Source organism: Dysidea avara, chromosome 10 (assembly GCF_963678975.1).
Source record: "Dysidea avara chromosome 10, odDysAvar1.4, whole genome shotgun sequence".
Classification (NCBI taxonomy): Eukaryota; Metazoa; Porifera; class Demospongiae; order Dictyoceratida; family Dysideidae; genus Dysidea; species Dysidea avara.
The window spans coordinates 3,111,381-3,137,290 of NC_089281.1; the positions used below are offsets into that span (position 1 = coordinate 3,111,381).

At 37.9% G+C, this 25,910-nt stretch overlaps 1 protein-coding gene across 3 annotated transcripts in view; it reads right to left on the bottom strand.

Annotated features, from left to right (window-relative positions):
* The window catches only part of LOC136268153 (uncharacterized), a 62,556-nt gene that overhangs the window by 13,031 nt on the left and 23,615 nt on the right, over positions 1-25,910 (bottom strand). For all 3 annotated transcript variants that reach the window (XM_066063406.1, XM_066063404.1, XM_066063405.1), the window contains exons 2-3: positions 21,308-23,271; positions 17,284-17,407 (exon numbers count right to left, since the gene is read on the bottom strand). In XM_066063406.1, the coding sequence (XP_065919478.1) occupies positions 17,284-17,407; positions 21,308-23,271 (2,088 nt within the window). The remainder of the gene's footprint in view (positions 1-17,283; positions 17,408-21,307; positions 23,272-25,910) is intronic.

Below are 25,910 nucleotides of genomic sequence, written 5' to 3' on the forward strand. Positions count from 1 at the left end.
TTACCCTGTAGAAAGATCAGCTAGAAGAAGTTACCTTGTAGAGAGTTCAGCTACAAACAAATCACCCTGTAGAGAGTTCAGCTAGAAACAAGTCACCCGTAGAGAGTTCAGCTAGAAGAAGTTACATTGTAGAGAGTTCAGCAGTTTAGCTGCAAACAAATCACCCTGTAGAGAATTCAGCTACAAACAAATTACCCTGTAGAAAGATCAGCTAGAAGAAGTTACCTTGTAGAGAGTTCAGCTACAAACAAATCACCCTGTAGAGAGTTCAGCTACAAACAAGTCATCCGGTAGAGAGATCAGCTAGAAGGATCACCTTGCAGAGAGGTCAGCTACAAAGAAATCACCCTGCTTCATCTTTTCTTCTTCCTGTAGTAAAGAAAAAATGACAGGTTAAAATCCCTAAAGCCGGCCATAGGCCGGCTTTGGGGTATACAAATACAAAAAGAAGTGAAATCTAATCCAAAACAGCCAAGCTGTAAAAGAAGAGTGCGGTCCTGAGAAAGGCTATGGTGAAAAAAGATGTGAAATCCAAGGTGGTGGCCAAGAAATGGCTGTGATGGTAGGTTAATGGTAAAAATTTTAATAACAACAATTTAGGTGAATTTGGTGCCGCTTGGTCTTGGCACAAAATACACCTGAATTGTCGCTATTAAAATTTTTACCATTAACCTACCATCACAGCCATTTCTTGGCCGCCACCTTGGATTTCACATCTTTTTTCACCATAGCCTTTCTCAGGGCCGCACTCTTTTTTTACAGCTTGGCTGTTTTGGATTAGATATTCTTGTCTGGGGAGAAAATGAGCAACAGCATGATGCTAGATTGGTACAAGTTCTAGAAAGAGCCCGACATCGTAATTTAACACTCAACAAGACAAAGTGTCAAATGAAAAGGCATCGCATCGCTTATCTAGGCCACATCCTTACCAGCCAAGGGCTTCAACCTGACCCAAAGAAGATACAAGCAGTTACTGACATGCCACCACCACAAGAAAAGGAAGCTCTTCAACGTTTTTTAGGTATGCTAACTTATCTCTCAAAATTTATTCCAAATCTCTCCCAAATAGCATCACCACTCAGAGCACTGCTAGAGAAAGATTCAATGTGGGAGTGGCACCATGAACACGAAGAAAGTTTTCTAAAACTCAAGCAACTTGCCACTACTGCACCAGTGCTGAAGTATTTTAAACCAGACAGACCCATCAAGTTATCTGTCGATGCCAGCTCCAAAGGACTGGGTGCTGTTCTAATTCAAGATGAACATCCTATAGCATATGCCTCAAAATCACTTAGCAACACTCAACAAAACTATGCACAAATAGAAAAGGAAATGCTAGCAGTGGTATTTGGGTGCACAAAATTCCATGACTACATTTACGGTGTACCCAATGTGAAAGTTGAAAGTGACCATAAACCCTTAGAAGCAATCCTGAAAAATCCCCTGTGTCAAGCACCACTTCGCCTACAAAGGATGATAATGACAGTACAAAAATATTCAATAAATGTGGTTTACCGTCCTGGTAAACAGTTAGTGCTTGCAGACACCCTGTCCAGAGCATTTTTACAAGATGATGAGACTTTAGAAGAAATTTTTGATGTCAATGCCTTGTCTATTGTGTCGATGTCTGATGAAAAGCTAGCTCAGCTGAAAGAAGCAACTGACACTGATACTCAATTGCAACAATTATCATCTATGATCAGAGCCGGTTGGCCACCCAGCAAACGAGATGTTCCAAAAGAGTGCTTACCATTCTGGAATTACCGTGATGAGCTCTCATTGTCTGACAGCATTGTATTCAAGGGTGAGAGAGTGGTCATTCCAAAGAAAATGCAGCAAGAAATGCTGATACACATCCATGGCTCACACTTAGGCATCGAGAAATGCAAACGCAGAGCTAGAGATGTCCTATTCTGGCCAGGAATGACTTCACAGATACAGGAAATGATTTCACATTGCCAAATATGCAGTACGTACCAGAGAAGCAACATGAAAGAACCATTGTTAGCTCATGAAGTACCAGAACATCCATGGTCACAGGTGGGTGCGGACCTCTTTGTTTTTATTAATCAACACTACCTTATACTGGTTGATTATTATTCCGGATTTGTTGAACTGAACTTGTTGAACACAACCACCAGTAAACAGGTGATCATACATTGCAAATCACAATATGCACGTCATGGTATACCAGATAGACTAATAACTGACAATGGACTACAGTTCTCCAGTGACACCTTCAAACAGTTTGCCTCAGAGTACTCTTTTGAACACCGTACATCAAGCCCACATTACCCCCGTTCCAATGGCATGGCTGAAAGGGCTGTCCAGACAGTAAAGAATCTACTCAAGAAGGCTATCCTTGACAAACGTGATCCTTATTTAGCACTCTTGGAATACAGAAATACGCCAGTGTCTGACGCACTAGGTTCCCCTGCTCAACAGCTCATGGGACGCAGAACCAAAACCCAGCTTCCAACTTCGAACAAACTTTTACAACCTAAAACAATCCACCCTAAAGCAGTACAAAATGAGTTAACGAAAAGAAAAGACAGGCAGAAGTACTACTATGATAAACATACAAAGCCACTCAGAGAATTTTCAAAGGGGGACCAAGTAATGTTCAAAGGAAGAGATAGATGGCATCCAGCAACTGTATTAAATATGTTCGCTCCTCGATCATATGTCATTAAAACCCCACAAGGACAAGTCTATTGAAGGAACCGACAGCACTTAAAGGCTAGACACACCAACACTGAAAATGAACTTGATGCTAGTGATGATTGGTTAGAGAACGATACTATAAATGACACTATGGAGACGGGCATTGCTGAAGGAGAAAGTCCACCGCAGAACCCAATTGCACTGCCTACTAATTTGAGACGCTCACAAAGAACGATTAGAAAACCCACGAGGTACACTGACTCTGGATATTAAACTTGTGATGCACAAACAGTTATTATTGATTGTACTTATGCACACATAATCAATGTTGTCAGTTGTAGTTGTATCCCTACAACACACTTCTGTAACAAGGGAGATGTAACATGCGTACACCATACTAATGCTGTTGTAACATGCGCATGCGTTGATTTTACACATGATAAGATTATTCTAGAAGGTGAACATTACAGTATACAGAATGCTTCAATTGTGGGTGAGTCTGCTTGAAATGAGAGTTGATAACCATGTACTTTGTAAAACAGCCAAGAATGAACTAAAATTCCTTGTAACTTATACCATCCTTTCAGGGGCGGATTTGGGGGGGCCAAAGGGCTGTAGCCCCCCCTCCTTTATAAGTTAGTACTTGGCCAATAAAACCCTAAATCTTCTATGTGTAGCAAAAACAGACTTATTTCAGGAACTATGAATCACTACCAACACAAGTAATGTCTATGTAACTATACCTATTGTTCAACTCTGTCCCAGGAAACTATACCTCCCTTTTCCTCAAGAGTTCTTCAAGAAAAGGTTTCGATTGTGGGTTGCATCTTTATAATTGTGGGTTTTGTTTTATTCAGATAATTAGCAATGTTTTCCACTATTGCTATAAGAAGTGATCAGTGTGGTTTTGATGAATTATATATGAAATTTCGACCTCCGAGAAACAGCTACCAAATCACTCACAAATGCTAGGTTAGGTACTACTTAGAAAATGCCAGATTGGTGCTATGTTCATTAATGTCTTGTCGTGCAAATTGGCAAATATGTTTACAAATTACGAGATTTTTTGCTATATCTTCAAGGAAATGTCTTTTCAAGCTACAATACGCATTCTCAACCTTTCTTACTAACTGTACTCTAAACTAAAACCATCAGTAGCTGCATTGTTTGGAGCAATTTCCAGCCGCAGCATCGCAAAAATGAAATTTCAGACTTGAAAAAAAGTTTCAATGCCGCTGGAGCACACAGCAGCGATGCCAAAGTAACCCTCCCAGGTAAAACTGGTCTGGCATGGGTACAACTAGTTACTACCACACCAAATATCATCAAATTCCAAAATTTTTTGCCATCTGGCTGAGCTCGATGGCTGTCAAAAATTTGTGGAAAGTGTTGATTTTATCCACTTACAGGAATTTTTGCTAGCCAGATGTGTTAGTTTACTTCTCAAAAGCTTGCTAGACCAATAACCAGTAGCTTTCATTCATAGGATTGATCTGGCAGCTCTTCTAGCGACCTCAAAATCCGCCAAATGCCGATATCGACGAATTTTGCTGATATCAACTAATTTACTGTGCATTAAAGAAATATTGCACACCAAATGATATGCTTTGCTTCCCTAAAGTCATGCTGCATCCTTGTTCAGTTGTATTCGTCCATAGGGTGGTACTGTCGGCTCTTTCATCGAGCCCAAAATCCATCAAAATGCCGATCTCACCATTTGTCACCAGTTTTACAAGTCAAACATGCTGGTTTGCCTCTCTAAATCCTTGCTGGACCATTCAATCGCCTTTGTCTGTGTAGGCAGCTTTTTTCAGTCTTTTGAAAATGTCAGAGCTGAGCACGCCAATTGGGCACAACCATCAATACCACTTACCAGGGGCGTAGCCAGGATTTTTTGAAGGGGGGTTCCAGCACCAGCATTGAGTTACTAGAAGCAGGGGTCTTGGGGCGCAGCCCCAGACCCCTGCGGCCGCTGAGAGACTTTCAATATTTTAATAAATCAAAACTCAGCAAATTACTATATTTTATGCAAAAAGTACATTAATTATGATGCATTAAGTGCCCCAGGGATGAAGGTAGTACTAGATAAAGTCACCTAGTGGAAACAGACAGCATAACACATAGAGACACATATAGTAATCTGTAAGTGATGGTTATATCTCACTGTGATATAGGAGCCATGAATCCACTGATACAAATGACAATCAAAACAATATAGCTAACTATACAAATATGCATAGCATGAATTAATTTTGCATAACAAAAGTGATAAATTACTGGAGCTCTATATCTTTAAACACTGCACACCAAAGCTATAGCAGTATAAGGTCATGCTAAGTTTTGCATTTAATGTTGGAATGTCTGAAAAACTTCATATGGACATGGATATTTACATGCATGTTCTATTAGAGTATACCTGACTGCTCTATTAGAGTATATACCTGACTGCTCTATTATATAGAGTATATCGATCTTTTTAACAAGTTTTGAAGAGGACTCATGTTACCTCTGTAAATCCTTCCCTGAGAGATGAATGTAAGTTATATCAACTCACTCATTTTGTCCTGCCACACTAAATGGTGTGTTAGGATCCTGCTTGCAGAAGTCTAAATTTTACAGGGGGGGTTCCTGAATCCCCCGGAACCCCCCCTCCCTACGCCCCTGCTTACTGCTTATTTAATTCATCGATTCCATGCAAGAAAGACAAATGAAAACCAGCAGAAATGTAACAGAGCACTGGTCTAGCTCTTAATATTGCACTCTACATGTTTAAACAAATGATTACTAAAACGCAAATGATTAGCGAAAATCACAATGTCTGCAGACATGTACTAAATAAGATAACACAAAAGAATACAAAGACTAGCTAATTACAAACTACCACACTAATTACAATAAACGAAACTACTTACAAGCTACACCTACTTAACTACATTATAAAACCTAAACAAAATCTATAGTGTCCTCCGAGCAAAGAGCATAGTGTCTGAGGACCATTTTGGCATTGTATTTCCATAAAGTCACTGATAACCTTTGCAACAATTGCCTCCTAGCCAATTTCCGAGACAAACCATATTTAACTGTAGTGCGGTCAGCAATTGTAAAAAGAGTGGATAAAGTAAAAGGAGACCAAACACCAAAAATCACAATCAAAATTCCATTCGTATAGAGGGCCAAAGAGGGACATTTAGAACTAAACTATCTCCATTTGGGTTGTGTAATATTTCTGCTGGTTTTTCTTCGTCATTCTTGCATGGAATCAAAAAATGAAATAAAATAAACAGTAAGTGGTATTGATGGTTGCACCCAATTGGCATGCTCTGATATTTCCAAAAGACTGAAAAAAGCTGCCTACACAGACGAAGGCGATTGAAGGATTCAGCAAGGATGTAGAGAGACAAGCCAACATGTTTGACTTGTAAAACTGGTGACAAATGGTGAGATAGGCATTTTTTGATGGATTTTGGGCTCGATGAGAGAGCCGCCAGTGCCGCCCTATGGATGAACATAATTAAACAAGGATGCAGCATGACTTTAGAGAGGAAAAACATCATGTTTGGTGTGCAAGATTTCTTTAACACGGTTTTAATTGGTCGATATCGGCAAAATCCATCGATATCGGCATTTGGTGGATTTTGAGGTCGCTAGAAGAGCTGCCAGATCAATCCTATAAATGAAAGCTACTGGTTATTGGTCTAGCAAGCTTTTGAGAAGTAAACTAGCTAGCACATCTGGCTAGCATAAGTTCCTGTAAGTGGATAAAATCGGCATTTTTCACGAACTTTTGACAGCCGTCGAGCTCAGCCAGATGGCAAACAATTTTGGAATTTGATGATATTTAGTGTGGTAGTAGTTGAACACATGCCAGACTAGTTTTACCTGGGAGGGTAACTTTAGCATCGCTGCTGTGTGCTCCAGTGGCATCGAAACTTTTTTCGACTCTGAAATTTCGTTTTTGTGATGCTGCGGCTGGAAATTGCTCCAGACAATGCAGCCACTGATGGTTTTAGTTTAGAGTCCAGTTAGTAAAAAAAGTTGAGAGTGCGTATTGTAGCTTGAAAAGACATTTCCTTGAAGATATAGCAAAAAATCTCATAATTTGTAAACATATTTGTGACTGTCTCTGGGAAAACCGGTCTTATCGCCCATTTAAAAGTATATTGGTCGAAACATTAATAGACTCTTTGTTCCTAGAGTAAACAACAATTATGGGAAAAGAAGTTTTTATTACAGGGGAGCTATGATATGGAACAGTTTACCATCAACTGTTACTGAAGCAACCAACTTATCTAAATTTGTACGGTTATATCATGATAAATTTAGTTGATTGTATCTGTGTAGTTTTGTGTACTGTTCTTTGTATACCCTTTTGTGTTGTATGTTTATGTATGTATGTATGTATGTATGTATGTATGTATATATGTATTTGTGTATGTATGTATGTATGCTTGTTTCGCAGGGCTCCACTGAAAATCAGTGTTTTTCACTGAGTGGAATCCCTGTTTAAATATTACAATTACAATTACAATTACAATCGAGAAACGTCGGTTTTAAATATTCTGTGTGTTGTAGCTGGCCAATGGTGGTAGCTACGCATACCAAATTTGCACACGTTTCACAACAATTTCTTACCTTCCTGATCATCAACTGAAGAAGTAGCCAACAGCTAAGTTTCCCGCCATTTTAGATAGTTTTTAAACCGAGGTTGTCTGTATCAGGCGAGCTCCAGAAGGGGTGGGAGGCGGGGGCCCTGGAAGGCGAGCTCCAGAAGGGGTGGGAGGCGGGGGCCCTGGAAGGCGAGCTCCAGAAGGGGTGGGAGGCGGGGGCCCCGGAAGGCGGGTAAGATGGTGTTCAAAAATTGAAAAGAGACGTGCTAGGATGAATTAGGCCAAGTTATAGGCCATTCAGGGCTCAGAACTGGCTAAAATGAAAGGAAATTTACAGCACAGGTCATTGTCCAACACCACAGAGCTGTACAGCTACACACAGCCATCTCCTGGTCGGCCAGGGCTCCATCAAGACCCCAGACCACTCGTACGGCTCGCCACTGTGCTCTAGAAAAGCAGCCAGCAAAAGCAGACCACTTTACTCTGGTCGACTGTGGCAGTGAAACTTGATAGTGCATTCATTAAGCTTTGTGTTTGTATGAAAAAATCAAACTTCCTGTCTTGGGCGATAAGAACGGTTTTCGTAGATCCAGTCGCATTTGCAGATTTGCACAACAAGACGTTAATGAAAAGGGGGTGTCTATTTTACGGACCGGACCGGACCGTCGGACCGGAAGTTTCTGCTTAGCAAGCTAGGTGTTTAGCAGGTCTATTTTACGGACCAGACTTGAAGAAGTATAATTAAGGCATGCGTGCACGTGGATCGATATTTCCATGATCGTGCGTGCATGTTTTTTGAATTCCGTGTGCAAAGCTCTAAAGGCTGAAAGCTTGTGAGAGCTGATATTTTCGTGGGTTTTAGGGCCTCATCAGAGCTAGTGGAGTCCAATAGCTATCTCAGCATAATGTAGTGTGTCATTGTTTCGAAGTAGACAAGAGTGAAGATTTAGCCGCACACGAAGTCGTAAGACTGGTTAATTTAAAGCTTTAGTGCAGGCGAGTGCAGGTGATTCGGGGACAAAGATTGCAGATTAGCCATGTAGATTTAAGATTAGATAGCTACTGGAAAGTCAGCTCAGCTGGTTTTCCCAGGGAGTGAATACGATCCCCAAAAGGTACAATCACATGCATACTGTACATTCTATTAAACTAATAATTAAGATTAATTAAGTAAGTGTGCAAGGCCATGTGCATGTGACTTCTCTGGGGAGGCATATTTTTTAAGCCTATAAGAGTGTAATCCACGAAAGTAAACTCCCACTGTAGTTATTTGTTGCTAGTTGTGTGTCACTGAGCTGCTGCATGAGCAGTCTGAGCAAGAAATTTTTCAGAAGGACAGTTAGTTATTGCTGCATGCCGGAGCCAAAACATTGTTGCAGTGTGTAACCAACGGCAGACTGATCCAGCATTGATTAACCCTTTTTCTTCTGATACAGATCAAGGAAAATTGGTCAGTCAAAAATTATAGCTATGGCCTTACGTAGCTATAGCATGCTAGCCTATAAAACACTGCTGTAATATTACACAGTAACCTATACTGCCAGTAACATTTTCATGTGACATTGATTTGTATAATTCTACACAGAGGACTGGAAATCTGACCATGCGGCATTGCATACTGGTATATCAAAATGAAACAAAAGAACTTTCTGGCAGAGCTCAAGATGGTTCACAATGTGTGTGTAACACCAGATGGAAAGGACATGTGTGCAAGTCTTTTAAATGTTTGACTTGTTAAATATTACCTAAGTCTGATTCATGCACAATACCACAGTGTACATACATATAACATCATTAATATAAGTATCAACACGGTTTCAGGCCTTCTCATTCCTGTCAAAGTCAACTACTGCTACTAACCGATGACATTCTTAAAGCTATGGACGAAAAGAAACAAGTAGATCTGATCTTTTTAGATTTTTGCAAAGCCTTTGATAAAGTGCGGCTATTAAACAAACTAAAGCACTATATGGAATTACTGGTAACCTTGTTAAATGGATAGAGCAATGGCTGACTAAAAGAAACCAGCAAGTAACTCTAGAAAATCATGTGTCTAGTAAACTACCCGTAAAGCCTGGAGTTCCACAAGGAACTGTATTGGGACCTCTCATGGTTTTGTTGTACATGAATGACATTGATGAAAATATTTCCTCAACTGTTCGGCTATGTGCTGATGATTGCGTTATGTATAGGATAATTGATTCCTTAGAAGATTCACTGTGCCTTCAAAAAGACCTCAGTACCATTCTTAACTGGACTAAAAAGTGGCAGATGCAATTGAACATTGACAATGTGTAGTATTAAGGTGTACAAGATCAACATCTCCCATTAATTATGACTATAATTTAAATGATGAAACTCTTCAAGTAACAGAACAACATCGATACCTGGGACTTATTTTTCATGAAAGCATGTAATGGTCTCATCATATTCAAGCTATGTGCATTAAAGCAAACAGATCCTTATATTTTCTTCGGCGCAACTTAAGTAAATGTAGTAGTAATGTCAAGCAAAATGCCTACATTACCATTATAAGACCATTGTTATAGAGTATGCAGCTTGTGTCTGGGACCCTTATCATGACTGAATACTTAATATAATGACATAGAAAAATCCAATGACGTGCTGCAAGATGGGTCCTTTCTGATTTTAGTTGGTACAGTTGTAGTGTGACAGATATGCGGGTTGAACTTCCTTGAATGGCCAACCCTACAACGCTACAAGAGAGAAGACACATTAATAATGAGGTTAAGCCAATTTCACAAAATTGTTCATCAGCTTACTCCTTCCGGCCATACAGCTACCATCTTATTTCTTACCAACTCAGTATCCAACTAGACAGCTTCATCAACATCGATTTATCATCCCAGTCAGTTCCACTGTATCATATCAGAAAAGTTTCTTTCCGAATACTTTAAGTAGCGATTTCCAACCTACTAATTTTTCACACATATTTTTGCTACTTAAATTATACACCTTCAATAAACGTTTCACAAGCTGCCGTTCCAGTAAATGGTAGCCAATGCTTCGTACTTTGTATTGCACTTTACTGGATTAAAATCCATGCGGTATTTATTGAAATACAGCAAATCAAAGTTTGAGAAATAAAAATCCCCATAGGAAGCCCATACAAATAATTGCGTACGTAATTCTAATTGGAAGAATGTGGCACCTGTGATAGCCGAAGTTTCCGAGTGTTTCCGCGTGAATCTGCTGTTGATGAGGACGAAGAAAGTGGTTCTGGGCAAACTGTATATGCTGATTTCGATTTTGCCATGTGTTTTTTGATTGGAGGACGATTGATGTTGGATTACTATGGAAATATGACCCTTTTAAAGGTAAATCGCCATCTAACACTGCTCAGAATTCAGCATTACAATCACCCTGGACTTCAAGGCATCCCCCTGCATCGATGCAAGTATAGTTTGAAGGTGAGCAGTTTGTTGTCTTGCGCGGAATTGCAAAATAAGGTTCAAGGTTGAGCATAATCTTTTCAAAAGTGGAGACTGGCATGTGATACCAACCTTACATGGCTTCACACGTACCTGTTGTTATATTCTGGTGTATTTACTGCTGTTTTGATCCATTTTATAGCAGCTTTAGTGGTTGTACTTTTGATCAGAAACTATTTATAATTTCTCTTTGTAGTATAGTGATGTCATTATGTTATATAATAATTATCATCCTTAGTGCTTACAATATGACAAATAAAGCTGAGCAGTGTCCAAACAAATCTATTTTAAAAATAATGTTGCTCTTACATTGTGTTATCTGATTGTCATGCATGTTTCCGAAGTACGTGTTAATTGTGACTTGTGATGCCAGTACTTGCCATTTATAAAATATTACTGATTTTTCTAGTTAGCTGTTCCAGAAAATGCATTGGGTACCTGTGTATACTTAGAATTACACAATACACACAGTTTTATTTGTGAATCACTTGCTTTATTCATCTAATATTCTGAGTGGTCAGTCTACAAAGAAGTGGTCACTTTTGAGAGGTTTTACTTAGTTCATATGCTGTTCTTCATAAAATAGATATGTGGTGAAAATTTCATGTCGTTATTAGTTTCCTATCTAGATTTATGACACTTTGTATATTGTGTTTGGTGCCATGCAATATACATAAAAAGCATTGAAATGCTGTACACAAAAATCATCACACTGTCAACTTCTTTTCCTTATATCTTTTGATAGGAACCACTGATTGGGGTGGGGTTTGCACTAAAATGACCCTGAAAAAATGCACAATATTTATCATACCAATGAATGTATGGAATGTTAATTATTTAATTTAGTTGGAAATCTCTACTTTAAGAGAATGGAACACTTTACCTAACAACTTTATTGAAGAGCAATCCACAGAAATTTTTACCACCCACCTTGTCATCACACAATAAATAATTTTATGTATGCATGTATGTGTTAAATGTTTTCTTTTGTTTGTAATTACCTGGGTCAATTATCAGCTGTGCTGTCTCGACCCAGTATATAAGCATAATCATAATCAGCAAAACGTTTGCTGCTGCCAGGTAGCTAAGGGCATTAGCTAGCAAGATTGCTAAGATAACCGTCGTCTCTGATATGAACGAGCAAGCTTCACCCGTGAACAGTTGCTATCGAGGTTGCTATTTACTGAGCTACAGTTACTGTAGTTAAAATGGCTTTTGCAGGACTATAGCTAGCTAGATACTAGGTCTAAGTCCTTGTAGGTTAGGTAATCCTAAGGCTGCAGCATATGTTGCTGTCAGACCTTCAGTGCTGGTCACTGTAAAGTGCTAATAATGATACGTACACCCAGCACGAGAGTGACCAGACCAATGCGAAGCTACAATCACTGGCATCCGGGCACGACAGAGCTGGCAAAATGCTCGTGGGCTGGCACACAGACTATTTCTAGTCTAGATCTGGTCCGTAAAATAGACTTGAACGTATTAAACACTTGGCTTGCTAAACGGGAACTTCCGGTCCAACGGTCCGGTCCGGTCCGTAAAATAGACACTCCCAATGAAAAATAGTTCCAATCTGACATTTTCTAAGTAGTACCTAGCCTAGCATTTGTGGGTGGTTTGGTAGTTGTTTCTCGGAGGTCGAAATTTCACATTGCGGACCCTATCTGGCTATCATAGTTGGTTTAATTGGTAAGAGTTATCATAATGTGTAGTCACCAACTCAGCCATTTAACAAACTGTAGTCTTTTGGTATTTTACAAGTTTATAAGGCAGCTATAGCATTTTTGTCTATGAATGTAAAATCTGTACCAGTTACCTTCTTATATGACCCCATGGTACTGGTATTTGTAGCTAGCTATAGATCAGTCTTCATAACCTGGCAGATCTAGAAATAAGTTGACTATCACAACAGCAAATTCAGAAACCCCATAAATGCAAATATAGTTGCACTTTGCTAAGGATTTCCAGTGGACTAGCTAACAGCTACTAGTACCCTTCACTGCATTCTGCTTTTTTGTACAGTTTACTAACACTAGGCTAAGGAGCATGCATATGTACTAAATTTTAAATTGTGAAGTTCAACACCACTACTACTTAGTTAGCTACATGTTTCTGCCTCTGTTTGCTATACATGTTTCTTCCACACATTATCCCACAAAGGCTTCCCCTATTGTCTGGCTTTGTTGGATCATGGAGGTATTTAGAAACAGCATCCTTCATGCAGACTGCAAAATCATCACAGTCAAACTTGTCTAGTTTGTAGTCATAGTCACCCATTGTTGATGAATCCCAGATGGCCTTTAGAAGATGATAGTCTAGTGTTCCATAAAGAGAGTCTGCCTTGAATCTGTTGATGTTGAGGCTGGGGTAAGCATTTTCCACAATTCTTCCAACTTCATGATGTGTGAAATAATCTACTCCAACCTTTCAGTGGGATCCAACAACATTATTTTTATCAGTAAGATAGACAGTTGAGGCTGTTTGAGGCTGTTGAAGAGGAGCTATGATATATAGCTAGCTATATCTAAATGCTTGTTGGTAGCTACAAATGAAAAGATTATCATGCATGCACTGGGGCGTACACAGGAATTTTGAAAAGGGGTTTCCACTACAGCTAAGTGATTGTTATATTAGAGTAGTTTATATTACTTGACTGCTCTATTAGAGTATCTTGATCTTTTCACTAAAATCATAATTCAGAACAATGCTATAAGTGTTGCTATCATGTTAGAAACTATTATTTAACTAAGATAAAAGAAATGTATCCTGTTCCATGACAGATTTCAGATTCTGAAAACCTGAAGCTTAATGTTTGAAGTACTATGTAAAATCCAAAGGGGTTTCTTGAAACCCCTGGAAACCTCCCTCGGTAGCTACTCAATGCATATTGCAATCAGTCTTGATTTAATGGAAAAGTAAAGGTGTTTTGATAACCTGAAATTCCATTTTTCCACTGAAAAATTGCTCACTCTCAGATTCACCTTTAGAGGGCCTAATTTTCAAAACTTTCCTGGGGGGGGCATGCCCCCAGACCCCCCCTAGGCTGGCATGATTCGCATGCTAGTCATTATTCCAAGTAGCTAATTTGACGGATGCTACATGAATCTTACCACTTGGGCCTTGTGAAAAGGCTTGGTATCTTCTAATGTCTGGCTAGTTACCTACATCCCTGTCCAGCTTAGCCCCCCCTTACTAGATCCACCCCTGTCTTTACTTAGACAAGTGCAAGGAAAAGTTAGAAATTTTATTTGAGTGGGGATCATATGTAATGAGACAAAGGTACACCTGCAGCTATACTAGTGGGCATTTAATTCCCACTTCACTCATATACAACCATGACTGAAGTAGGGATTAAATATCCACTAGTAAATATAACTGCAGCTGCAGATGATCTCCCTTGTTTCATTGCTTTTTCCCTGTTAGAATATAAAATTTCTAATTATTCCCCACACTTGTTTGTTCACTTTTTTAACATGTTAATTTTGTGATTGGTGAACCAATGCATAGTACATCAAAGGAAAGAACGTCACCTGCCGGAACTTAATTGAGCAACTGAATGATCAATAACACTGGAAAGCAATGTGGCCATTCTGCTTCGTTTTCAACCATTACACCTTGACTAAAAAGTAAAATGCCCATTCTGCTTTGTTTTCAGGCACATTCTACTTGCCATACAGTGCTACAAACAAAGAGCATCTCTACAATCAATTCAGTCACTACAAACGATTTTTTATGGTAGTCAGTTGTACTGAAGCCATTGCGTATTACCACAACTATGCAGTAGTGGAGAAAGAAATGGGACACAAAGGAGGACAAAGGTAAGTCCATGATGCTTGCACTTTATATAGCAGCTACGGTTGGCAAAAAGGTAAGTGCAATGTTGAACAGTTTGAATTAACCAGGCCTGTGTGAGGCTTATATGCACAATTGCAAGTGTATCACTTTAGAAGAACTTCAGTTACCAGAGCAGCACCTTTTCAAATCAAGAGCCAAAATGATTACTCTATTATATATATATAGCAGTTAAGTGTTTTATTAGAGTAGTTGAGAGTATAGAACTTGTTAGAAGGGTTTGGGATTGCTTTGAAGACATTTATGGGTTTGGTTATGCCTACAGTGGAACCTCAGTTATCCGAACCACTTGGGACCAGAGGTGGCCCATAAGTCTGAAAAGTCTGTATCTCTGAAACTGTGTTTAAAATAGCATACAGAAAATTTTTGAAAATATCAGTATTTCAACTACCCTAATAGAACAGTCACTACTCTAATAGAGCAGTCATATCCGTGGTTCGGTTAACCGAGAATCCGGATAAGTGGGGTCCGGATAACTGAGGTTCCACTCTATATCCTAATCAGTATTGCCAAGCTATTATGAAGGAAAAGTGAGGTGGATTTTGGGTGATATTATTGGCAAGAAAGCTCCATGATCCTACTATACAGTACTACCACACTGTATGATAAGCGTGCCTGGTTATTGAAATAGTTTAAAGTGAAAGGTAAAGCGAATTCACACAAACTGCTCACAGATGCAAAATATCTGTAGTAATACATGTGCTTTGTCCAGATTACACTATAGTACCTACTAAGTTGCACATCTTATAATTATTTACTTCAGTAGTAAGCTATGCCTCATGGTGATTTTATGTCAGTGTATACCTGTATGCATTATTCCATACATGCAGATATTCTTAAACATAAAGCACAAATAAGGTTGCAGAAAAATTTCACCTACACTCTAATACAACGAACACACAAAATAATGAACACAGATGAAATTTGCCTGCTTTTGCATACCCTGCTCACAAATGTGCTAAACAGTTGCCTAAGAGTACCTGTGATGTAATTTTAAAACTGTGAGGTGTGAGCGTGTGTAGTAAAATGGGCATACAAAAAGGTGCACCTAAAAGGTTCAGTGATTGAAAAAAACGTTTTGACCTATGCAGGGATTGGGTTTCAGTTGGTGTATACCTTAGGGTTAACAGGATTGTGCACTACCACTAAACTTGTTTGTCTGTGGATGTAGCTGAATTTTTCAGTGTGTTTCCTACACCAGTGTCTTCAATGCACTGTAAATAATGAACGGAAGTACCAATTTACAACAACCATGTTTGAGGTCCCAGATGATGTGTATCCAACTTTGCTCAAGTCCATGTAATTTGGATGCTGAGTAACTATGAACTAAATATTCAGCTTTAAAAGGTGAACACAAAAGGTATGGTTAGGAGATAAATATACTACAACTGGATTCAAACCCACGACCTTCTGCATGCAAGTCAAGAGCTCTACCACATTTTCAATGGAATGTAGGTCAAGTTTTCTCTACACCATGGCCTTCAACATACTGTAGAGGATGAGTGGAAGCGTGCATGTACTCACAATAATAACCTTATTAAAGCAGCTAGATGATGAGGGGTATATTTTGAGCACGAACTGTGTCAATATGTATTGGCACTGGGTAAACAGCATGATGGTTCAATGGATAGATGGCTTTCAGCTTTATACAGTGGCATAGCCAGGCCTTCAGGGTTGGGTGGGCACACTCATCCACACATTTCACTCCATGCAACTAACTACCGTAATTTGCTTTATTTTCGTGCAAAAAATTTTCGTGATAAAAATTTTCATTGTAAAAATATTTTCGTATGATTTACGTGAATGACTGTTCTATTAGAGTAGTTCGATGTTTTATAAAAATTTTTATGCAAGAAATTTTCGTACAAGCTTTTGCATATGAAAATTATTTACAACAAAAAAAAAGCAAATTACGGTAGCACAAAATGTGAGTCCATTCCTACACACATTTGATTTAAAAACTGTCTTGTTCTTTTAACACATCTGTCCTTGTACACAACTCTTATACTCCAGCCTGACTCTTGAGATAGTCACATGACTTAATTCAGCCACCAATTGCAATATTTCACCTCCATCCGACTTAACACCTTACACCAAAGAATTTAATTTTTGTCTATCATTTTAGGTCACTTCACTACCCCACCAACAAAAGAAATCCGTGCTGTTACTCATAATTCAGGATGTGAAAAAAATAGACTGGATCCCCTTCTTCGTGTTCCTCTCTTCAGTGCCTAAAATTTGGATCATGTGATGTTGTGCGTTAAATAGAAGCACTGAAACTACTTGGATCACGTGATGTAGTTATTGAATTTATCTCCTTGCTTATCTACAGTCTGTTTCAAGTTGGTTGTTCACATATGCCAAATGCAAAAATATCACGTGAATAGAAATAACCAATGAAATTTCACACCAGGCAGGCAGTGCTGGTTGGCTACTGATCTCATTGGCTACTTTCAAGCACATGACTTTTAATGCTTTGTTTCCCTAATCAACCAACTGGAAATAGACCGTATCAGCTGCTGATTTGCAACCAAAATATCTGGCTGCCAAGTTATGCACTATACCTCTTGGTAGCAATAGCAAAAGCGAGTGGGCGTCGCTCTCCTAAAGTAAGTGGTACATGAGATATGCAAACAAATATTTTTCTCTGCAACCATACACAGTTTTTCTGAAGTGCACAAATGACTTTCTTGCAAGCAATAACTTACACTAAATATGACATATCCTGTCTTATCAATGTTAGAACGAAAATGTTTCCTTTCCCTAACTGGAACAACTTGTTCATTACTGGTAGCTGCAGTCACATCCAGGTTGGGTAACTTTTCATCTTCACTATAATTTTAAAGGGAGGAAATATTAAATGTAAACCAACCTGATCACGAGTAGGATAATGGAGGCAGAGACAATGCCGAGGTGTTAATAGCTAGATATCTTGTAGGTAGGGTGAGTGCAGTTAACAAACGTGCATCAAAAGGGACTATAAAAATGAATATTCAGTTTTGTTATACTAGTAGTTTTATTAGATGTATTGCTTTAATTGTACTTTTAACTAAATGAGTGAACAGATGTTTATGATATCTATCTGCTGATGTTAACCCAGGATTTGACTACCATAATACTCCTAGATTCTTGATGATAGAACAATTATAAAAATGATATCATATCACTATTGTACAAGTACAAGGAAAATTAGGAATTTAAAGTTCAATTTGGGATCATAGAAACAAAAAGTAGTGAAGTAGCCTACACCTGAAAATGTACTAGTGGACAGGTTAATCTCTATGCCTGTGACTGAAATAGGGATTAAAGTTATACGTAGCTAAACCCCACGAGTAGGATAGGATATCGTTATCAACCTAAACACTTGAGTTCATAAACTTGCTGAATCAAGGTGTTGATAACAGTGATAGCATATGTGTTATAACATGCCTTCTATTCCATTTGACTTTATAAAAAATGTGATAATGAGACTAGATAAACATGTAAGTTGTGTATATAGGGTCTCAATTTTAAGATGTATGGCTTTTTTGTATTTTTCTGTGCTTGTAGTTTTATATCATGGATTCATTACGTATCTGAACTAAATGTGTTATATCATGTTGTCTTTTAAGATTCTGACTTACTGGGGTTTAACTCCATTCCATTTACATTGATGTAGGGCTTCAGTGGGATAGAACTTCGGGTGCTAGTAGGAGACCTACCTTGTTTCACTACTTTATGTATCACTTCAAGGAGCCACCTGGGCTACATTTGCAATGTAGCCCAGTTGGTAACTTTGCCTGGTGCATCTGAATGTAGCCCAAGCTATGACTGGGCAGTGATTATATACACATTAAGGCCAAAATTGATTGTGAGGAATGATTAATACAGTATGCACGACTTGGATTTTGCCATAAAAACTAATGGAAAGCATTTTGTTATCCTTGTTACTCTACGAGTTGAAAAACATTGGGATGAGGTGAGAACTAGCTTATTCACCAAGTGTTTCCTCACGTTTTCACCACACCCATTAGTATTAACATAAAATTACAAGTTAACTACTCTACAAGTAAGCTTACCCGTCTAGGCTTTTAGTGTACTCAGTAATTATTCCATAAATGATTCAATAGTACTGATTAAAACATTAAACTTGCGTAACTGAAATTCTCTGTGATATCTCTAGGATCTGTCCGTTCATTGTAACCAAACATTCCAACTGCTGACCCATAATCGAATCTGTTAGGCATGCATGTACATGTACATATATTTTGTAGTATGGTGTGTGGGCAGATCAAACTGAAAGGCTGCCGCTAGTGCTACAAAACCAGTTTAGATGAATCATTCTGGAACACACAGAATTCGAACTCACTCGTCTGAATGAATGGGAAGCAGTACAACTGCCGGCTGAGTTGTTATCTGTATACCACCTCATTTGTCAATAAATTAAGCTAACCAAGACTATTATAGGGCTGCAATGAATATCAGACACTTCAGCTACACCCATCTAAATGATGTGAAGCAGTACAATGGCTGGAGTGATTGGGATTGATATACACCTCACGCTCATGCATGGGAAACATGCAACCAATGAATAAACTAGCTAACAATAAAGTAACTAACCATCAAGACAGTAATTATTGTTCCTTGTACACAGCGCTCAGCGGTAGCCAATATTAGCCTTGCCTTCTTGGTTACAAATGGGTGCCTTTGATACTATATAACGCACCCATTTGGCTTGTATCTGATTTGTAAACAACTCCACCCTTGGGTGTCTTGTTTACAAATCCTCATGGATGTGTTACAACTATATATGAGTCATGGAAATAAAAAGGGACTTTAGGATGAAAAGTGGAAATTTACACTGAATATCGTAAAATTTTCACTATTATGAAATATGACATTACTCATGCTCTATCCATTGTATACAATTTTTTTGCAGTGTATTGCTAAAACATCAATGTATTTTTGAAAGTTGCATAATTACATATTTTAAATGATTGCATCATTCTAATTAATGTACACCGTGTAAATTTTATATCTAATAGTGCTGTTCATAGCATTTACAAATGACATGAATATCAAAACTTAGATAGAACACCCATCATAGTATTATTACTGAATAATTGGAATTTTTTTTGAAGTCACCCTAAGGACCCTTTCTATTCCATGCTCATAATTATATATACATCACTTTCACACCTCAGATCAAAGGAGCCGCCTGGGCTACATCTAAGCAACAATTATTATAGACATTAAGGTCAAAATCGGTTGTGGGGATTGATTAATACTCATGTGATTAGTATGCACGACTTGGATATCGCCATGAAAACCACTCAGAAGGGGGGAGGCATTTTGTTATCCTCGCTATCCTACGAGTTGAAAAATGTTGGGCTAAGGTGAGAATAGTGCTATAGCTTATTCACCAATCATTTCCACATGTTTCCAAATACAGACCACACACCCATTACAAAGTTACCACACTGCACGAAGTAACCACTCTACAAGCAAGCTTACCTATCTAGGCCTTTAGTAAACTATGATTCAATAGCATTGGTTAAAACATTAAACTCACATAACCAAAATTTACATAGGATTTGTCTGTTCATTGTAACCGAACGTAACCAGCTGCTAACCCATAATCAAAATTTTTAGGCATGCACATATAGTATATCCAGTGGTTTCACTTGTATTGGCTTGGATGATTAATTGCCCTGTGCAGACTATTAGCCTGAGAAGTGTTACATATCAGCTGTAACACAGGGCATTTGGGCTTTTGTCTGAAATGTATGCCCCCCGCCCTTGGGCTTGCAGCCCTCGGGCAGTTGGGCATACATTTCAGGCGAAGCCCTCATGCCTGTGTTACACATCCAGTAACTGCATTCGTATTGTCTTGGGTGATTGATCATCAGCACTTCAGGCTATTATGTATATTAGCCTGATACGGATCGGAAGTGCTACATATAGTTGTAACATGGGGCTATATATGCCCTCAGTCCTCGGGCCTGTGGCCCTAGAGTTGTTGGCATACATATCAGGCAAAGCCCTCATGCCCATGTTACAACTATCACCTAATGGAACTTAAATTCCTAATTTTTTTCTTTGTACTTGTTGTTTAATTTTTTTGTAGCATTATTATGATTAGATAACCCACACATACCACATCAAAAGAAAGAATTGTGTTAAACTTATTTTTGTCTAAATGCATGCTCCAACTATCAATCACTGAAATAGTGAAGTGGCCATTTACAGATGTAATATGCTTATTTTCAGTCTGTTACACAACATACAAATGAAGAGCAATACAAGAATCACTTTGGAAAACTCAGATGATTCCTGTTACAAAAGTAGGGAAGTCATCATGCACTACTGCAATTTGACACCTTAAGCTGTCAAAATTGACACCTTAAGCTGTCAGCAAAGACAAATGGGACACAAAGAAGGACAAAAGTAAGCCCATGATACATGCCAAAAGGCACCTGTCAGGCTGAGACATTGAAAAAATCAAGCCATAGCATTAGCCATTATTGAATTACGCTTCTCTGAAGGCACCAGTCAGTCGATCAGTCGGTAGATAATTCTACAGAATTTTTTTTTTTTAATTTTGTACTGAAGGCACTTTTGGGCTTGGTTATACCTCATCAATAGTGCCAGGTGCCATGAAGGTATTGTGAGGCTGGTTAATGGTCACATTGTTTTGTGTTCAAACTTTTGTGATTCCTAAACAATACTACTGTACTGTATGTTCATCATTACCTGGCACAGTGGAGTTCTAATTTTGCCATGAAACGTCCAGGACTAATTTCTGTTCTCACTTTCACTAAATACTTTGTTGCTCTTGGAAGTGGCAATAATTTAGGATCTAAACTGTATTGTTCATTCTTGTACACTACACATGCTTTACGAGGGAATCTTGGTGGTCTGTCAACATTTGCTGATGTTCTAGGTTTAGTAGATGGTTTAGCTGTAGCTTGTAACTCAGATGATAACTTTTTTGATGCTGTCTCATCCTTGTGATGTGATTGGAGTATTGTATCAACGTCTTTTTCTTTAGGAACCACCTGTACATCTTTCCTCTTTTCTTCTTTAGACAGAGGCTTTTCTGCATCAAAATCAGTTCCATAATATTGATGTAGTGTTGGTGGTACATCTGGTAATCTATCAATAGTATAACCAGTGGCTCCAACCACATTACTTGTCAGCTGTTGACTATTAAGATCAGCTGCAACATTTCCAGGTCTTATATCTAACTGAGTTTGAGACTCTGCTTGAATATTTGGTGGTAAGTGTTTATGACTATTTGCTTTATTTGTTTTTGCTAATGGTAGACTGCTTGCCCCCAATAAGCCCTTTTCAGTAAAACTTGCAGGCGTGTTGCCTTGTAAAGATCTTCCCATTTCATCTTTGACTTGTTGGTTGTTGGTTGCTCTGTATTCACTAGTGGTATCATGTATCACAACATGCCTCTTGTCACTTACAATTTCTGCATCAAGATTCCATTCATACTCACATGTGATAAGACATGGAACAAGTTCGCATAGTTGATGAGACATGTTACATGGTAGAAAAGTTTTATGCATGGTTTTTTCACATACACCCAAAGCAAATGAACTATCAATGCTATAATATATTTCATTTTGTGGAGTATCAGGATAATTACTATATCCAGTAGTAGAAATCCCTTCACTGCTAAAAGGTAGTGGATAATTAATATCATTTGCAACTATTTCACGGTATGATCTACGATATTGTGACCTGAACAGACATGATTTGCCAAAACCTTGTGATTCTAAAGTAGACATTTCAGTTTCTTGTGTGCAGTATTCAAATGACAGAATTTCTACTTGCACATCCATCTTATATGAAATTAAATTTCTATTTTCAATCAGGGATTTTCTTAGGATGCGACTACTTATGTTTCTGCTGTACAGATTACTTTTAATATAGTACATGGATGGAAGTTTCACTGGTAATACTTTATGTTGTGAGGAATCAAGCTTCAATTCCAAAGGAAATAATTTTTTTACTTTGTAGCACACTTTAGAACACAATCTCATATTGGTATCACAGTTTAATTGCCATACTATTCTTTTATTTGTTAATAATTCTGTCTTGAACCTTTTGCTGCAAGGTGGTTTTTGCATGTCTACATCCTGTACCTCAATAGATGATAAACATATAAATATTGCATAAACTGTATTTGATAATTTTGCCACAATTATTGCTAGACATGCTAGTAGACAAAAGTCATCTAATTCAAACAGAAAGATAGTTAAATTTAGTGGCACTATTTCATCAAAGTAATAAAATGCCATTGACATATGAGATGGAAACTGAGTCTGATGTAATATCTTCAACAAGCAGAACGAGATTGCTGTCATAAAATTCTCACTTAGCCCATAATTTAAACTTATAGAAAAATGTAGAGAAAAATATTGTGAAATACAACCAGCATAACTAGTAACAATGATACTCCTGGGATTCAGCCTGTTTAACATACTGTTTTTCTTGAGCTTTTTATCTCTGTAGCTCATTGGAATTTGTATAAATTGTATTCCATTCAAATATTTGAGAAAATTGTAAGATTTCCACTTCACTTGTTTAACAGCTACTAATACGTAATCATGTAAATCTAAATGGTGATATTTTGTGGTTCCATAGTAGTCTGTACAGTATATGTGACTTAGTATGTCTATAAATCCAGCATTTTCTTTAATTATCTAATAGAAATGTATAACATGTAATCTATAATATTATACAGTAGTTACATAGCTAGTTAGGTATCTTATAGTATTTCATGGCAAGTCATGAATGAAAATTTTCAGTTGAGTTATGTAATATGTATGCTTTACGTATCAAGTGCATGTAAATTATCATAGAGAAGTATAGTGTATTTTACTATCCATAGAATTTAATCATGAATTGATTAGTCTCCTAACCAGATGCTCAGAATCATTAAGTTTCTTACTCCTGTAATGCTACAATGAAAGTTATATCTGTAGTTGATGGAGGACAGTGTTCCTCAGGTTGGTCAGAATGTTGGTTAGCAAAATCCTATTTTCACCACTAAACTTTATCTTACCAGATCTGTAGAAAGGGTCCAAAAGTCTGAGATAGTAACAGTAGAATACACAAGTACCAAAAATATTTGGAATTTTCAACTAGAGTAGGGACCATAGTGCATCAAAAAGAAAGTACTAAAACAAGTTGGAGTAGTGCACGATACACAGTAAAACAATAAGAAGTGTTATATCCCTACTGTGCTCAAGTAACCATAATGGAAATGCACAGTATGCCAGGACACAATGGTGGCTTAGATACAAAAGAGCCTCTTGATAATTTATATATATATATATGCATGCTATACTTGGTATATTATCACAATTGAAGACTAATGCACTTTAGTGGTAGAAGCTGTCAGTTACTATAGTTCTTATAATGTTGTCATCCTTACATTATACTCTAATATGTAACCACATTCGATTGAGAAAACTTTGAGAGCAATGCTGGTGAGTTTACCAACACGTGTTAATAATAAATACTTTAGAATTAAGGAAGAAAATCCATCCCTCCTGGAGGAAGGCAACTAGACATTGGGTGACCTGCAGTTCGAATTCTGGGGTTGGAGGGATTTTTTTCCTTACTTTGGCCCCTTTTCTGTTACACCTTTCCAACTACTGTATAAGTCATTAGGTCTCATTAAGTCTAAGTCCTTGAAATTAGGTTAGGTGATCCTAAGGCTGCAGCACATGTTGCTGTAGACCTTCAGTGCTGGTCACTGTAAAGTGTTAATAATAATAAAATAATAATAAACACATATTCTTGGATTACATCTCATTGGAATATTAGGCTGCCATGACCATATTGTGACACAGTCTAGTGACTCCCGTTTATTACACATAATGAATTCAGTAACGAAAAGCATAACCAACCCAGCATTTTGAATTTAAAAGTGATGCATGCAGACTGCATCACTACTATATAGCATTGTTAAATAAATGAGCGCAAGCCTCTACTGTGAGTTAGTAACAACTAGCAATGGTTTTGCAATCCTCACCACAATCCATGTGAGATTTATCTTTTCAACACCTCAGCTCACAGACGCGTACGTACAACAAGCTTTCAACTTGATATCAGACACAAACAATGCTTTTATCCATACTAAATCACTCACTAGTATGAGGCGAATTTGTACATACATAAGAAGGAGGGTAATTCATGCAGCTGAAGTATTCATCTCCATCATCATCAGTAGAGACTTTCCCAAAGTTGGAACTACTGAAACAGAGGTGGTTAAGCAAGGGAAAAGGTGGGTGTAAGGGGAGGGCACTTCAACAACAAAAAGCTATACACAGCAGAACAAAGACATACAGATGTCATTCATCAGAGTTTAGGGGATGACACAAGAAAATTTTCAGATTTTATAAAACTATTATAGACTATTTTCATTGTGCAACAATTGTTGCATAGAAATTGTGTAGCAATTTACAAAAGCATGTGAATATTTTTAGAGTAGCTGACTGCCGTATTAGAGTATTTGATCTGTTGTACAAGCATTGACCAATAAACCCCTTTCTAGTGGTGTACTGATAATCGGATCGGCTAAAATATCGGCCGCCAATATGGTAATTTTTACCAATATCGGTATCGGTACAGAACAGCAGGAGGACCGATATCGCTACCGATATTTATACAGTAGCAATATTAGTTTGTACATAAACGGATTATGCATTGGTTTTCTACGTTATCCATATGGTTATTTCGTGCCAAAGCTGCCAGTTCTGTGTGCAAGTTACATTATACGTAATTGTGTTGATTTGTTACAAGTACAAGAAAAATTAGGGTTTGATAGAAATCAAGTAGTGAAACAAGGGAGGTAACCAACACCATAAAATATACAAGTGGATTAAATGCCCACTAGTAATTATGTATGTGACCTCCCTAACTTTTTTTCTATGATCCCTAACAAAACTTAAACTTTCTAAATTTTACTGTACTTGTTTATTTACTTTTTTATAACATAATATACTGTATCAAAAGAAAGAATGGAGCCAGACTTCAGGCCCGTAGCCAGGGGGGGTTCGGGGGGTTCTGAAGAACCGCCCTCTTGGAAAAAAAGGTCCACAATTTTTGGTATACAAGTCCAAATTTTCAGGAGCAAAAGTCCATTAGCTACAGTTTACTAGATACCACTAATAAGAAACTAAATTAAGCGCTTCGAGTAACTCATTCATTGAATGGATTAAATGCAATGCAAGATCGAGATACTCTAATAGAGCAGTCAACCACTCTAATAGAACAGTCACAATATTTGGACCTTTACTAAAGGTCCACTTTTGGTCAAAAAGAACCCCCCTTT